Consider the following 16,214-nt stretch of genomic DNA (forward strand, 5'->3'; position numbering starts at 1 on the left):
CTCATTCTAACAGGAGTCCCTTAACTCTACCTTTAGAGTCTAAAGGTAGAGTTAAGGGACTCCTGTTAGAATGAGTTTAGACAGTTCTAAATAATGAGCTTTTTAAAATGGCAACAGTGGTTGCATAAAATTTGTCTCCAAAATTGTAAGTCTCACATACTCAAAAATGTGAATCACCTTCTTTGGCAATTAAAAAAAAAAATTGATAGTAAATCAAACTGCAATTGTCGTTTTTATCTTCTGTGGCCATCTGACTTTAAAGTGTATAGTTACTTTTAAAAAATGGTATGGTATGACCCTCACAAACCAACTTAGTTCAAAATCGCCATTGGTACTACTCAGCGGGAATCCGCTTATTAGACAAAACTATAGTATCATCTGAAGGTGTGTGAGAGCACACTATGAAAATACAGGAAGATGCTGTTAAAAACAAGGGTGAAGTCGATCTCTGAATTTGAGTTTAGGTTTATATTTAACCAAGATTTACTAAAACTAGGTCTACATACAAGTTCAGTAGGTTAGCCTCTTTCATACTGGAGGGGACACTGCGAATCTCCTTTGCAACACAAAACAGGATGTCAACCTAACCTCTGCTGCTTGAAGTTTCTAAAAACTAAGGGATGATGTTCACCTTGATCCAAACTAGGAAGACATTAAGCACTGAGAAAATAGTTGATATTTTATATATAGCATTCTCATTTCCTAGAGACTCACTGAAAAAGAAGTAGTGTGACAGAAATTTTGGTGTGTCTCTCCCTCCTCCCCCAATAAAAATCTTATGATTTTATTTATTTATTTAGCCTTACAGAGAATCTGATAAATGGATTTTTTAAGGCATGGATATATTGTTCTGTTTTACAAAATTAGGGGAAGTTTTTCTACTTTAAGGTGAAAGAGTAGAAGGGGAGGAAGAGTAGATCCCAATGGCTCATTTCAACAACCGCATTAACAGAAGTTATAATAAAATATTTAACACTCATTGGGGATTTACTGTATGCCAGACACTGTGATAAAAACTTTACAGCCACTATCTCATTTAATTCTAATAATCTGTGCAACTGGCACAATTATTATCCTCAGGAAACTAAGGCTTAGGGATGTTAAGTATCCAATATTTTGACTTAGCAAAGGTTTGGAAGCCTGGGATTCAAATGCAGTTCTTGTGCCCGGAAGCCCATGGTCTCGCCACTCTGCACTGCTGCCTCCATGGACAGGCAGCACTCCAGCTAGCCACCTAGTGTGTGGCCCAAGGGACAGAACAATAGAGGTAAGAGGCACTTAACAAATGACAAAGGAAACACTAAATGATACAAGTAAGCTGATACTCACCTCTTCCCATTAAATTTAGTCTTATAATTTAATTTATATTGAATATGAAGTGCGACTCTAGCATCTAACATGACATGTGTTGAAAAGATTTTCATTCAAGTCTTTGGTGAGAAAAACTTATCAAGATTGATCTTATGATTTGGCTAATTGTTTGTTCTATGAATGAGTAGTCTCTAACTGGGCTTTTTTCTCCTCTTCACCAATGATACCCTAATTTAGAAACCTTATTCATAAGTAAATATTGGTTTTTAACTTTCTTGCAAAAACTAAAGCTCTGAGCTTTAAAGTTGGCTCTAAGGGCAGATCTTTTCCAAAACTGGACTCCGGAATATTTCCTTCATTTAGCTAAGTCTTCTACCATCACTTCCAAGTGAGAGGGACACCTGTGGAAGTTGACCCTGAACTGCCATGGCGTCTGCCCCCAGCGTGGAGGATGAGTGAGCTCCGGTAACATTCCCCACTGTTCTGAGGAGGATCATTAAAGAGAAAACATGCAGCAACTAAACAATAAAAATGAAATAGTACTTTAACTCCTTACAAAATCATCAAACTTTTCCCCTAAAGAACTCTCACTTGTCTCCTTTAATCCTAGGTCTGCCTCCATGCATTTCAACAGCGCTCCTCTGAAAAAAAAAAAAAGTCTTTACAAGAATGGAGTTGCCAAAAATAGGGTTAGCATAGTGATGGGCCACTTTAAAGCCACATAAACACATTCTACTAGATTATGGCCCATGCTTACTTTTCAGATTATCTGTGGATTTACACCTGTAACTACAGAGAATGGAAAATAACATTAAAAGTCAAGATTAAGGTAAAGTCTCCATTAGTTGCCTATGCCCATTTCTGTCAACCTGCAACCATATTAAAGTTCAGCCATATCTTCATGTTGATCAATGATTTTGACATGTTTTTAACATTAACACCAAAACAAACACATCATAACGCTGAATAATCCCGTGGTTTTAAATGATCTTTCTTCCCCACCCCACCCCCCCCACCCCCCCAGAGAGGAAGAGAGAGGGATAGAGAGCTAGAAACATCGATGAGAGAGAAACATCGACCAGCTGCCTCCTGCACACTCCCACCAGAGATGTGCCCGCAACCAATGTACATGCCCTTGACCGGAATCGAACCCGACGCTCTATCCACTGAACCAAACCAGTTTCGGCTAAATGATCTTTTTTAAATTAAAGAGAATGTTCAGGATCCAAGTCCATCAAGAAACATGATCTAAACATTGAACTTTAATTTCAAATAGTCCCACATTCAATAAAAACTTTTAAGACTATACACATTAAAGATCATTAAAGAACACATTCAGAAACATTAACTTCAAAAAATGTCTCAGAAAAAAAATAATCTAAAAGTTCTTGCTTATTCACTAGCAGGGACATCCACCCTGTGATGCCCTGAGTCCCTAATCTGAGCAAGAGGCAGGAATGTCACAAATGGGTGAGGATGGGATTCTCCCACTAAGGCTGCAACCTTACTCCACCCCACAACATGAAGAAATACGAAGGGCTCAAGTTAGAATGCCATTCAAGAAACTCTTAATAAAGTTTCCAACATCACTACTTACACTTCCTCAATATTCTAACTCTTTAGCCCAAACCAAACAAACAAATCAAAACCTCTCAAGATCAATACCTCTGGTATATAGCTTAAAACAGTTGTTTTGACTCTCACAGGGTTAGTGTTAAAAGCCTAAGAGTTCTCCTGGAATCTGTATTAAACACAGAAGGAAGTAGAGAACAGGCCAAATGTACTATAAAGCATATCAGAAATATGCTCATTAACAAGCATTAAAAAAAAAGTATGTTTCCTTCAAATAACTTTGATTCAATCACCAAAATAAGACGAAGAACATGCCTTCTGGCCTTACCTGGTGATCACTCTCACCATCTAATCTAAAACAGGAAAAAGCAGGCAGGATGATGAGTATTCTGTACCTGTGTTGACTTTTGAGTTCTTAAAATAATGCCAATTCCCTGGCATTTTGTCAAGTTCCTTTAAATTTTCTACCACCACCCCTCCTAGTGTCAGGCCCTAGAAGGATCTCCTATTTAAAAAAAAAAAAAAATGAAACTTTACACATGGTGCTGCACCATCACCTACTCGAGTTTTGCAAGGCAAAAGCACAAGTTTGCTGACTTTCTTCGCTGATAAAAAGAACTGCAAAGGAAGAATAAGAGCAATCTCTTTGAGGTTAGACATTATAGATTGACAGCTATAACTACTAAGAATGGAGAATAGTATTTAGATGTCAAGATTAAGGTAAATTCTTGTAGTTAGGTTTAGCAATGCTTTTCTCCTACTTGTCCCCCTAACCCATTTCCCAATTCTCCCTCCCCAGCTAACTACTGCTCTGCAGGGCCAGATACTGCCTTTCTGAGTGGTCAATAAAATGAAGCAACAGCAGACAGAAAAATCTGAAAGAAAAAAAAAAAAAAAATGGAGAGGGGACGCACAAGCATAATATTAAAAATGAAGTTTTTCTCCCTTATCCCCCGAGAACCAATTTCAAGAAATAAGAATTAGTGGCTTAGAGGCAAAGAGAAATTCTGAGTTGGAGGGGGAACCATAACTACTAAGTAACTACTAAATGTTTCCAAAACCCACGAAAAAACAAAATCTTGAAAATGGTCGTAATCTAACTTTCAGAAAGGCTGGATACTTTTTTCCTACAAGACAACAGAAAAGACAAGACTGCATTCTTTGAAATCCAAACAAATAGGATTTCACTTCACTAATTTATCTTTTCATGAACCAAGACCCATACAACGCACAATCCTCCAAACACTTTGTGTTGTTGATACCTTATAAAATGCTACTACTTTCCCAACCTTACAAGGAGGGTACTGGGACCTGTCTTAGAGGTTGACTGTTGTAATCAGACTGAACAATTTTAAATGTACTTATCTGCATAGATTTACTTACACTCGGGCTTGTTTTCAGAAAGAATGTGAAGCAAGGGCTCAGGGAGGAGCCCAGCACTGCGCTCAGTAGGGCAGCCCCACCACACTCCGCATGTAGAACACACGCTGCATTTCAAACACCTGTACTAATTATCTCTCGTGATTGTGTTCACTGTTGTGGTGTTGGAATAATATATTGGATATACTGGGTTGTTTAACTATATTACTAAAATTAGTTGCACCAGTTTCTTCCTCGCGTTTTTATGCCACTACTAAAAATGTTCAAGTAATGCATAGGGGTTGCACTTGAGGTTTGCACTTGAGACTCCCACTCTATTCCAATGGGATAACACTTGTCTAGAACATGGGAGGGACAGAAAGAAATGACAGCCTGAAGATCACACTGAAATAAAAACTCCCTACCTCTCTCAGTGAAGGTCTTTAATCCGCACTGCCTTACACCACATCACCAATCTATGCACCTAACGGACACTCAACACATATTTCTTTCGTGTAGTTGAACAAAGGCAAGTAAGATACAAGATTAAAATGCAGTACTGAAAAATGGCTTTGAAAGTAAACTTTAAAAGACTAACTTATTACCCACAATATTTTTGATAGTCGAAGAAAACAATACCCTTTTACAAAACAAAAAGACATGAAGAGACACATGAACAAATAACCAGGGAGCCACCAAAATGTGGAAAAGTGGAGACCTCTCCCACATCCCTCTGTGAGTGCTGGAGGAGCAGCCTGTTCCAGCGATGTCTCCCGGTGAGGGCCTGTTCTCTGAACAGCTCTGAATGCCATGTGCATTACAGAAATTATTTTGTTTTCCCCATTTCCACCAGACATCTTCAGATGTGTGAAAGTATAAGTGTGTCAAGAGTGGCATTCAAGAGATACATCTACTTTCTACTCAAAAGGCCATTTTCTCTACTTTCTGATCACAATTTGCAAAATGGAGCTTGAGATGCATGAACATTTTCTCCATAAATTTATTAAGTTGTTGCCAATTACTCTACTCATATTTGGAATTCTGTACTTATGGGGTGAAATTAGAGAGTTCCAGCAGAATATTGACATTTGCCAGAAAAAAACGTTTTCCGTGAATTTCTTATGAAACTCATGAATTTCTTTAAAAAGCTATTTTTTAAAAAGAAATTCATAAGACATCACGGAAAGACAAAGAACTGGAAAAGATGCACCAATGATTCCTCTAGGTCTTTTCTTAGTAATCCCTTATGGGAAAATTGAGACAAAGAGAAATTATTTCCTAGCACCTCAATCTCTATAGTCCTGTAAATATTTTTTCTGCTTCTGTTTTCCTATAACATAACTAGATTTCAGGACCAAATTAATGAAAGGGGCACAAATGTATCCAAAATATACGTAATGTTGGAGATTCTAAAAATACTTCAAGAACTTGCTCATCGGAGAGTGTAATTCATGAACTGAGATACCTGTGTAGACCTGAGCAGTGTAAGTTATTCAAAAACTCGGGGATTTGCCTGTAACCCCAAGGACAATCCACTTAACCATCAGACAAGCTCTTCCAGGTGTTCTCTCCTCCCTCTCCCATGCATGACAAAGGCCCCATTCTCTGTTCTCCACCGCTCCTCAGCTGCTGCGAAGTGTGTGCCAAAAGCCTGCCAGAGGGACCAGACCATGCAGCCTTCTCTCACCCCTGCCCCTATTCCTAAGCCTGAGACTCTCTCCTGCCCCCCTCCCCCCTTCACCCATCTTCCTCCCAACTCAACCCTCTCCTTCACATCAGCCAAGACATCCCTTAACCCAGAATGCCCTCCTCAGCCTCGTCCACCCAAGACTGGGTTTGGAGCTGCCCCCAGAGCACGCAGTGTTGGTCTTCACACTGCGCTTTTGCTGGCAGATGCCTGCCTATACCACCTCTTCCCCCACAAATGAAAATGAAGCTAAACTCTCACAATAGTTAACACTAAAATAACTGCTTGAGATTATTTTTAAACTTTGCAACAAGCGATTCTGAGCATGTGCCTATGATAATGTATCTCCCATGTTAAGTGAAAAGATGGTATTGCTAATCTCACTTTGCTTCTAACCAGAAAAGCGTATCAACCCTCACTTGAAGAGATAGTGCAATTGAGGCCCCGAGGTTAAGTAACCTGCCCAAGGTTGTAGGGTTAGTAACCAGCTGGTTGTGCTTCTACTGCGAAGCCTGCACTCTTCCCTCCATACTGGGCTGGCTCTTAGAGTGGGCTGGGGCTCTCAGGGCTATGAGCTCAGAACTGGCTTTACAGTGACACTGAGATGTGATTTGCCTTTCACTCTCCTTCTCTCTGAATGTAAGTGGATTTTTTCAAAGGCTCATGGCCTGTATGTACACAGAAGCAAATACAAAATAATGCTATTAAGCTATTTTTCTTTTTTTTAATGTACATTTTTTTAATATATTTTATTGATTTTTTTACAGAGAGGAAGGGAGATAGATAGAGAGCTAGAAACATCGATGAGAGAGAAACATCGACCAGCTGCCTCTTGCACACCCCCTAAGGGGGATTTGCCCGCAACCAATGTACATGCCCCTGACCAGAATCGAACCTGGGTCCTTTTAGTCCGCAGACCGACGCTCTACCACTGAGCCAAACCGGTTTTGGTTAATTAAGTTATTTTTCATTTAAAGATGATTTGTTAACAGTGGTTTATTATTTTTAAACAATTACTGAATATTTCAAATTGTCCTCAGTTCAAGTTTCTAAGATAGCTAATATCAACATACATAAACCACATAAGCAAAGGATCTTTGGAGTTCTCAATAATTTTTAAGAGTATAAAGGGGTCTGAGATGAAAAGGTTCAGGAGTCACTGGCCTGATCAACTATTGAAAATAATATATGTTCTCCTATAAATTTTATCAGTAATGAGGAAAGTCTGAGCTCCCATTAAATATGTCCATACAACACAATTAACATTACAGACTGATGAACTCTGATGTTTCTGATTTCATGTTTTCCTTTGTTGACTCTTCCATATAAAGTTAAATTTACTTTCAGCCTGGCTTGTGTGGCTCAGTGTTTGAGCTATGAACCAGAAGGTCATAGTTCAATACCAAGTCAGGGCACATGCCCGGGGTATGGGCTCCATCCCCAGAGTGGGACATGTAGGAGGCAGCCAATTAATGATTCTCTCTCATCACTGATGTTTCTCTCTCTCTCTCTCCCTCTCCTTTCCTCTCTGAAATCAATAAAAATATGTAGTTTTTAAAAACATATTTAATCATGGTATATAATTGAGAAAATATCTGTTCAGAGGCCATGAAACATTTTTAAAACTTCTATTTTTGAAAAGTGAACTCACGATGAAAACGTGAACGAGCCTATCTAACTGTGATTCTTCAGCACAATACCTCAGTATTTCAACCCGCTCTGGTTTTTCAGCCACCATTCTGTCATATATAAATTGCAAAATAATTTTTGTAGTTCTAAGAGCAAAATGTGATTAGATCAATATATCTACTAGAGTAGAATATGAGTTGTTCGCAGGGAAAGAGAGGCTTTAGGATTTAGTGATAGCATTCTGAATTTCATATCATTATTCTCATCTCACCCAGCAACATGGGCTGGGGGTAGGTGGGGGGTAATATTTGCCCAAATCAAATTTAGTGTTTTATAACTAAAGCTGTATTTCACAACATTAACTTATTCCTTAAAAATAAAAGTAATTTTACAATGTATTTACATGTGAAATGGCATAATTGTAAGTTAAGCTTGCATTGCAGGAGGTCAGAAATTAAACCTAGAGAATTAACATATGCATATACACCAAAGACTGGACATAATACCAGGCATGTCGTATTATCACCCCACTCAACACCCTTTGGCGTGGGTACTATTTTACTGTATGGAAATCTGACATTCAGAGAGGTTACGTATGTTGCCCAAGGCCCCCACGCCAATAAGCAGGAGAGCTGAGATTCAAACACTTTTCTGAGTTTGAAGTCTATGCTCCTCCCAAGACTTCACACATCCCCAATATTATTCTCAGAACTGAGAGCTTCAAAATCTGAAGAGGATGAAAAGTTAAGCAGAAATAAAAAAGCAAATGTCATGAGTGAAATCTGAAGAATGCAATTGAACTTAAAATGGAAATACTTCAATGTACTTGTTTACATCCCTTATTAGGCCCGAGTTTATCTACAGTGGCACACTGGAGAAGTTAGAGCTGGAGGAAAAGCATCTGGCCAGCACACAGCACAGACCCTGCAGTGTTCACACACTCACATTCATCCTCTGACATGCCCGTTGAGATATTTGCATTCTCAACACTTGGGAAAGCTAAGATCAACAATTCCCGTCCAGGAATAAGATTCTATTCACAGGGGTCTCCCTCAACCTGTGCTTGCCGCCCAGTGAAAAGAGAAGATGCTGGCTAGGACAAAGACAAATCTAGAACCACTGCTCTGAAAAGATAGCTTAATAAGAAACTTCCGAAGGAATAAGAAAAGAATAATTTCTGTTCCTGGTTGGTATGGTTCAGCATTGGGTTTAATTCCCGGTGAAGGGCATGTACCTAGGTTGCAGGTTTGATCCCCTGGGCCCCCCTGGTCAGGGCACATGCAGGAGACAATCAATATATGTCTCTCTCTCACATCAGTGTTTCTCTCTCCCTCCTTTCCTTCCACTCTCTCACTCACAAAGAAACAAACAAACAAAACAAAAACACACAATTAATGGGGGGAAATATCCTCAGGTGAGGATTAACAAAACAAAAGATGAAGTGAAATAATTTTTTAAAAAATAATAATTCCTGGAAAGGAGGTCACATTCATTTCTGCCCTGGAAGCCACTTAGGTCCATCGGCTTCAGGGAGAGAAGGCCTCAAAGATAGCACTTTGGTTAATTTTGAAGGACATTTTGCTGTGAAGCTGAGAAAAAGGAAAACAAAGTCTTCTCCATTCCTTCCTTTGCCCTTGTTTCCTGAGGCCTCTGCTCCAGCATTTGTCAGACCACCTTTCTCACCTCTCCTTTCTGATGGTTCAGGAACCACAGGTCCCGGAAGCCTCCCCCTCCTAGGCCGCAGATTAGGAGGAGACAGGAAGCCGCTCTCACGGGCAGTGAGCAGGGCGGCTCCCGCTGATCTCATGGCTCCTCCTGAGAATCCCTGCCCTCTGAGGTGGCTTCCCCATGTCCCTATGTGCCCTGTGTTCTGAGGTTTCCTGACTCCACTTCCCGAGTCTTGTATCTCTCATCTTGTATCTCACCCCCTCCCATGAAGCTGAACCTTATGAGTCTGTTTTAAATGTCTCTCCAAGCCCTGGCCAGCTAGTTCAGTTGGGTAGAGTGTCGTCTCAACACCCCAAGGTTGCAGGTTCTATCTCCGGTCAGGGCACATACAAGAATCAACCAATAAATGCATAAATATGTAAAACAACAAACTGATCTCTCTCTCTCTCTCTCTCTCAAATCAATCAATAAAAAATATATTAAAATGATAAAATGCCTCCCCATATGTGATGATGTCCCAAAAGGCTTTGTTTCTTGACCAAACCCTTTTACTTTCACATTGCTTCAATCCCTTCTGTCCCACTCCCCGATCCCTGGTCTAAACTGTCCTCACAGGCCTGGATCACGGGCTCACAATTCATTTTCTGGTCCCCCAGCCATCCTATGGACTGTCTAATTGATTTCACTGGCTGCCCACTGAAGTCTAAATTCCTTGCAACAGAATACCAGCCCTGCAGCAAGCTTGGCTTCCGCTGCCCCATTTAACCAGTCATCCCCCGACCTGAAATGCCATCCTCATGGGTGCACGCTCCATGGCTAAGTCCCAGCCAAATTGGACATTCGTCACATCATCATGTGTGGTCTTTCACTCTGCTTTATATTTTTACATGTTGGCCATATTTCCCCAAACTGATTCAAGTTCATTAAGAACAAGCACTGTGTCTTACAGCTCTAACATCACCTACTGTGCCATCCAAACTCAGAGTTGCAATCATAGTGGAAGATCAATACGTGGTTTTGACTAGCACTGGGAATAACCTGTACACATAGATATTAGTTTATTTTTCCCAGACCTAGGGCAAAAACACCAACACTTATAAGGGAAAGTTGTCTTTGTGAATGCTAGAGCATGAAACTTAAAGCTGTCTGCTTATAAATTCTATAGGATAACAAAAATCCCAGCTTACAAAGAGGAAGAATTCTGTCTCAGTACTGTGACCCAAGTCCCTTAGAGACCAAGCACTTTCTGTGGGTTATTGGTTACTTTGATTTTCTACTGTTTGCAATTTAAATTCACACTAACATTCAACAGTTGGTAAAAGAAATATAACAAAAGAACACAGTTTGAAGCTTCCCAAGGGAAAAAAATTATAATTTTCTAAAAGAGGTAGGAGGGACTGCCACAAACACATAAAACTGCAAAGTTTTGTGTCTTTTAAAACCAAAGAGGAAGATAGAAATAGAAAGAATAGGAGAAGAAAAAGACATGTGTCCTGAGTCCAAAGTCCACCTCCCTGTGGGTAGTGAGAACAGACCTTGTAAGGGACTTGCACTTCCTTAACTTTGCATTCTCAGCATCTAGCACAATTCCTGGGACAGGAGGATTCGAGACTTTTTGAATAAGTGAATAAATGCGAAAGTCAGTAAGTGACAGAGTAAATAAAGGGAGCAATAGTAAAAAAAATTTAAAAAAGAGAGAGAGACAGAGACAGAGACAGAGACAGAGACAGAGACAGAGAGAGAGAGAGAGAGAGAGAGAGAGAGAGAGAGAGAGAGAGAAATAGAAATAGGTATTCTGGGGCAGCTTAACAAGATAAAAAATAAGGCTCTCATCATGAAAATGCTTTCTGTGAAGTGCAAAGGAACATTCTATTAGGTAAGGTCACTGAGTTACATTTCATACCACAAGGCAGACAGGACCGGCGTTCCCTTACCTGAGGCACAGGCACTTTCTGCGGGGTGTTCTGGGGTGATGGGTGGAGCTGTGCCCAAGGCTGGTGATGCGGGTGTGGGGGTGAAGACTGGTGGTGCAAGCCCGGGTGGGGCTGCATCGGAGGGCAGGTTGGCAACTGCTGAAAAGACGGCTGCTGGCCAGGGTGCTGCTGGCCAGGTAGCAGCCGCTCCTGGATTGCTTGTGGATCTGCAAGGCCAACACTGGGGCAACCATTTGGTCTCATGTGCCCGGCCAGCTCCCTCGGTGCTGAGGACATGCCCATAAACGGACGAGACGGCTGCATGTTCCTGGGGCCCATATTCCTCTGTCCAATTCCCATGGCACCGGGGGGCTGGTGAGACGGCGGAGGGTGGGGCATATTTGGATAACTGCCAACTTCCATTGGTATCCCAGCACTCCCGGGCCTGACTTGCGGAGGAGGAGTACCTGCCGGATTACTCATTGCTTTCATGGGTGACATGGGAGGCGGAGAGGCATAAGTTCCCTGAGGCTGTGAAGGATGCATAGTTTGTGTGTTCATTTGGTTAAGTGAGCCACTGGGGTGGATGGGCTGCTGGTGCATTAGTCCTTGACCACTGTTTGATGGGAATCCTACAGCATTGGGGTATCTGGGTACGGACTGATTCATTGGAGTATTATTTGTAAGGCCTAAATTTTGATTCATCCCTGTATTGTTAACTAATCCCTGATTTAGGTTACTGTAAGGATATCGAGAATACTGCCCTGAGTTGTTTATAGTAGGTGAGGGGACTGTCTGGCTCCGAGAACTAAAGTTAAGGGTTTGCGGCCTGACAGCCCCTTGTGGAGGAGGATTAGGGGAGAACCTGGGGCTGTGGGCAACGGATTCCCCGTGGAGAGCAGTGGGGGGGTGGTGGTGGAACTGCTGCACTGAGTGGCGGAGGGAAGGTGCCATGCTGGGACTCTGCTGGGGCACGTGGGACAGGTGGCCGGGTCCTGAGGTGGCAATGAAAGGGTTTCCCTGATTGAGGCCCTCTTGACCTTGGGGAAACTGGCTCATCCTCTGCGGCGGCTGCCCGTGCTGCTGCATGGAAAAATCCCCGCGTGCCATGTAGCTGCCCATCTGCTGCATGTGCTGAGGGTGGCCCTGGGCCGGGGGCCCCGACGGAGCCGGCTGCGGTGGCTGCTGGTAGGGGGCTCGTATCTGGTCCGGTACCTGAACGGCCCGGGGACCCCACATGGAGCCACTGTCCACAAAGGACTGCCCGTGCCTTTCGTTCTGCATGCCAGGATAGACTCCCATCTGCCCGCCGCCGCCGCCGCCACCGCCGTGAGGGACCTGAGGAACGGGAGGGGTGTGGTACTGCGAGTGAGGAGACGCGAGTCCGTTCCCAGGGGCGCTGCTCATCATCCTGCTCGGCTGGTCCAGGAGGTGCATCTTCTGCTGCTCGTACTGATTATAGTGATCGAAGTGGGTCAGCTTGGTCTGATTCTGATTAGGAGAGGGATGGTGGAGGGACGGCTGCAGAGAGGCAAAGCCCTGGTCTAGGGGCATCTGCTGACCCATGGGGTTCACTGGATTTTCAGGGTAACCGCAATCGCCAAGGCCTTCGAGGCCTTCACTGAAGATATTCCCATCCTCGCCAAAGAGACTCATCATCCCTGGATCCGCCATCTTCTTCCGACGCGAGGCTCCTTCCTCCCAGCTACAGCTCGGGATCGTGCTTGTCTGTGCTTCTCTTCACTGAGGTGCTCGTCCTCAAGGCCTGTAATCCTCAACTAATCTTCTTCCTGTCATTCCATATTCCTTTAATTCTCTTGGACCCCGCAGTGTCAGGCAAAGTCTGGATATAGGTCCTAGAAGGGGGAGGGGGAAGGGGGGGAGGAGGAAGGAAGAAAACAAAGAATTAGGAACAAATGACGGAAACTGCCAGTATTTTACACATTTGAATTTGGTTTCCATCAACAATACTAATCTAGCCCCCTCGCCGAGCTGTATTTTCTAAATCTAGTTCACTTTAAGAGAAACTCATTAGCTTCTACCAGAAGCATTATTATGATCGGTTACTTAGAAAGCAAGCAAAACACTAACCTTAACCTTAAATTAATCCATTCACTACACTTCCTAGCGTTCCATTCTTGGATGGAACAGAACAAAAGAACACAACATGAAGCAGCAGCAGCTGCCACAGCAGGCAAGCAGATGTATGAATATAGCCAAGCAGCCCATCTGCTGAACTAAAGCCCTGGAAATGCTCTGGTTACCAACAGCCCGCCCTCCACCGTATTCCCCTGAGCGGTGTAATCAGATGAGCAGCCGCAGCACCGAGGGCTGTGAAAAGCTCAACTTAGTTAAATTGACTAGAGGATTATACAAATACCAAAATCAGTCATTTCGTACAAATTAGATATTTGCAGCCCACATACGACTACAGAACAGCAACAGAGGCGTCGAGTGAAAAAGTGTTCATAACGATGTTGGAAAGCAAGTTTGCAGAGTACAATAAATTCATGATTTCATCACAATTAATGGCAGGAATATACAAGATTCAGAAAGAACCAGTGGAAAAGCATCCACGCTCCAAGAGGACTGATTGTGCTGACGTTCCAGGTCAACACTGGCGGCGAGTTAGTCCAGTCACAGGTTCGATATCCCTCCAGAGGCACTGGGCTCTGGTGATGAACCAGGGGCCCATGTGACCACTCAGACAGACTCTAGCTGCATGCGCAGTTTCTGGACCATGACTGTTCTCACCAAGAGAAACAGAAAACTTTCCCCCAAACTGGTGAGAACTGAAAATTCTTTTAGGACGATGCAGTCCTACCCTTAGCTTTACCTCCTTTGGGACAAGGCAGGCAGGACATGAGCAGGTAGGGGGAAGAGGGCAGGCACACAGTCAGCATGCGGTGTTTACAGCACACATTACACGCTGCCTAATGTTCCGCACTTTAGTCAAACAGCTCCTCACAGACTCTATGTCCGATTAAAATAACCAACTTAAAGAATGTCTCAACAAGCAAAACAGAGTATTTCTGTTGAATGCTAATTACATGAGCAACTTAATAAAGAACTAATTCACACCGGAAAAATGTCTGAAATCTTAAACATCTTTGGAATTTAGCTCATTTTTCTCCTCTTTCACGAGCACATGAAGCACTGTATGATTCTGCCCAACCTGAAAAAACAATGTCTATGGAAGAATTTCCAAAGTGATGCTATAAACAGGCTCAGTCATAAATTCCACCGACACACTTCTCTGAGAGCATGACGATGAACAACGGGCCACCCAACTCTGCTGAGAACTTACCAATAAGACGGATAAAAAAAAAAAAAAAAATCAGTTTCTGCCTGCCCTATTGGAACATCTTCCTAACAAGGGGAGAATGTTGCTTACAGAAAATGTAAACAACATTCCCGTTCGCTGTCAGAACTACAGACGTAGCACCTGAGGGGGTCTCTAGGTCTGTAGTGTTCAGGTGACAGCTGTCAGCGAAAGTCAAAGGTCTCCCCACTCTGCCGCTAACTGCCATGAATTTTCTGATGTACTTTCTCTAGAAAACAGAGGTCAGGGGAGCCGCACGAAATAAGACGAGCCACAAGAAAGCCATTTTATTTACAGACACGCTGCTTTACTACACACCTGCTCTAAAATCCAAAAGAAAGGGAATCAAAATCCCCAGTGCCAAGTAAAACAAATACTTATAAATTAAATTTACTCCTAAAGAGCCCCAGCGGTCAGTCTTCATTTATTCAAAGCTCATTCTAGCTTTCAAGGAAATAAATACTGAAATGGACTTGATAACAGCTTAAACCAGCCATGCAGACTAACCACTTCCCAAAATAACCTTTCAAATTAGCTTAAGGAAGGTAATGTCTACGTCTGTGCCCTGGATGGCCTTGTTTTTCGAGGGTAAGGGTCTCATCCTCCAGGGTCTACCACGCGTGGCGTGTGGCGGGAGGAAAAGCTCCTGGGGGGAGGGTTCCCAGGCAGCTCCAGGGGAGAGGGGCCCAGAGGCAAGGGAAGGTCAGGTCCTCTGACCCAGGCAGAGGCACAGCAGGGAGGGGAGAAGCTGGAGGGAGTTGAGCAGAAGGGGGAAAAACTTGCCTGCAGGCGTGGGAAGGGACAAAACACAGCCCTCGCTGAAAGTAATCCTACCTAACACTTGCGCTTCCACTTCCCTCCTTCCGCCCACCGAGAGTCCGTTTGCCAGCGGCATGAAAAGCAACAGCATTACCTGGAATCAAGGAAACACGCTGCCCACCACAACTGGGATCACCATCAGGTGAGCTCCGGTCAGAGAAGTTCAAAATCCATGGCTTTAGTCTGTCATCAGTGGCGGCTCACACTTGCTCGGACAGCCACCACCGCCGCCTGCCCCTTTATTGACCTCAAAACTGGGCTGGCGACTATGCTAGGAATCCATCTGGTAGCTGGATTTCATATTTCTCATTTGAGCTAATCTAATTAATTTATTTTGGCCTTTTTTTTAATTTGATCAAGACCATTTGAATACCCACGATTCCAAGTCACAGCTGCAACACATAATTTTGTTTCTATCAAAGATGTTCATTTAAAGCTCCTTTTGGGAGGGTGCTTCCTTCTCTATATTCAGTATCTACATTTCTGTGTCTAGATCAGTGCTGTTCAATGAGCCGTCAAATCAGAACCATGTATGTAGTATTAAAATTTCTAATAGCCACATTTAAAAACTAACCCAAAAAGAGAGTAAAACTAATTTTAATAACAATTTTTATTTAACCCAGTAGATGTAAAACATTATCAATTCACCATGCAATCAATACTTAAACATGAGTTTACATTTTGTGTTACTGAGTGTCTGAAACTCAGTCTGTTTCTCACACCAGCATATCTCAATTCCTATTTACCACGTTTCAAATCAAAAGTATACACCTGAAGGCAGTGACTACCATTCTGACTAGCATATTTACAGATTGTTAAAAAGAAAAAATAGAAATATAAGTTTTAGGAGTTATCAAATAATTCTCATAATTATCACTTGGACAATAAAGATTCAAGTTGTAATTATGTTTGATTTGGCATTAAACAAATACTA

General features: G+C 42.6%; 1 protein-coding gene across 5 annotated transcripts in view; it reads right to left on the reverse strand.

Annotated features, from left to right (window-relative positions):
* CHD7 (chromodomain helicase DNA binding protein 7) overlaps positions 1-16,214 on the reverse strand; it is a 175,326-nt gene that overhangs the window by 106,283 nt on the left and 52,829 nt on the right. For 4 of the 5 annotated variants that reach the window (XM_084865075.1, XM_084865073.1, XM_084865074.1 and 1 more), the window contains exon 2: positions 11,161-12,995. The exons of the other annotated variant lie outside the window; for it this stretch is intronic. In XM_084865075.1, coding sequence (XP_084721201.1) covers positions 11,161-12,813 — 1,653 coding nt within the window. In that variant the 5' untranslated portion in view covers positions 12,814-12,995. The remainder of the gene's footprint in view (positions 1-11,160; positions 12,996-16,214) is intronic. 5 annotated transcript variants of the gene reach the window in all.

This window comes from Pipistrellus hanaki (assembly GCF_964339955.1).
Source record: "Pipistrellus hanaki genome assembly, chromosome: 17".
Taxonomy (NCBI): Eukaryota; Metazoa; Chordata; class Mammalia; order Chiroptera; family Vespertilionidae; genus Pipistrellus; species Pipistrellus hanaki.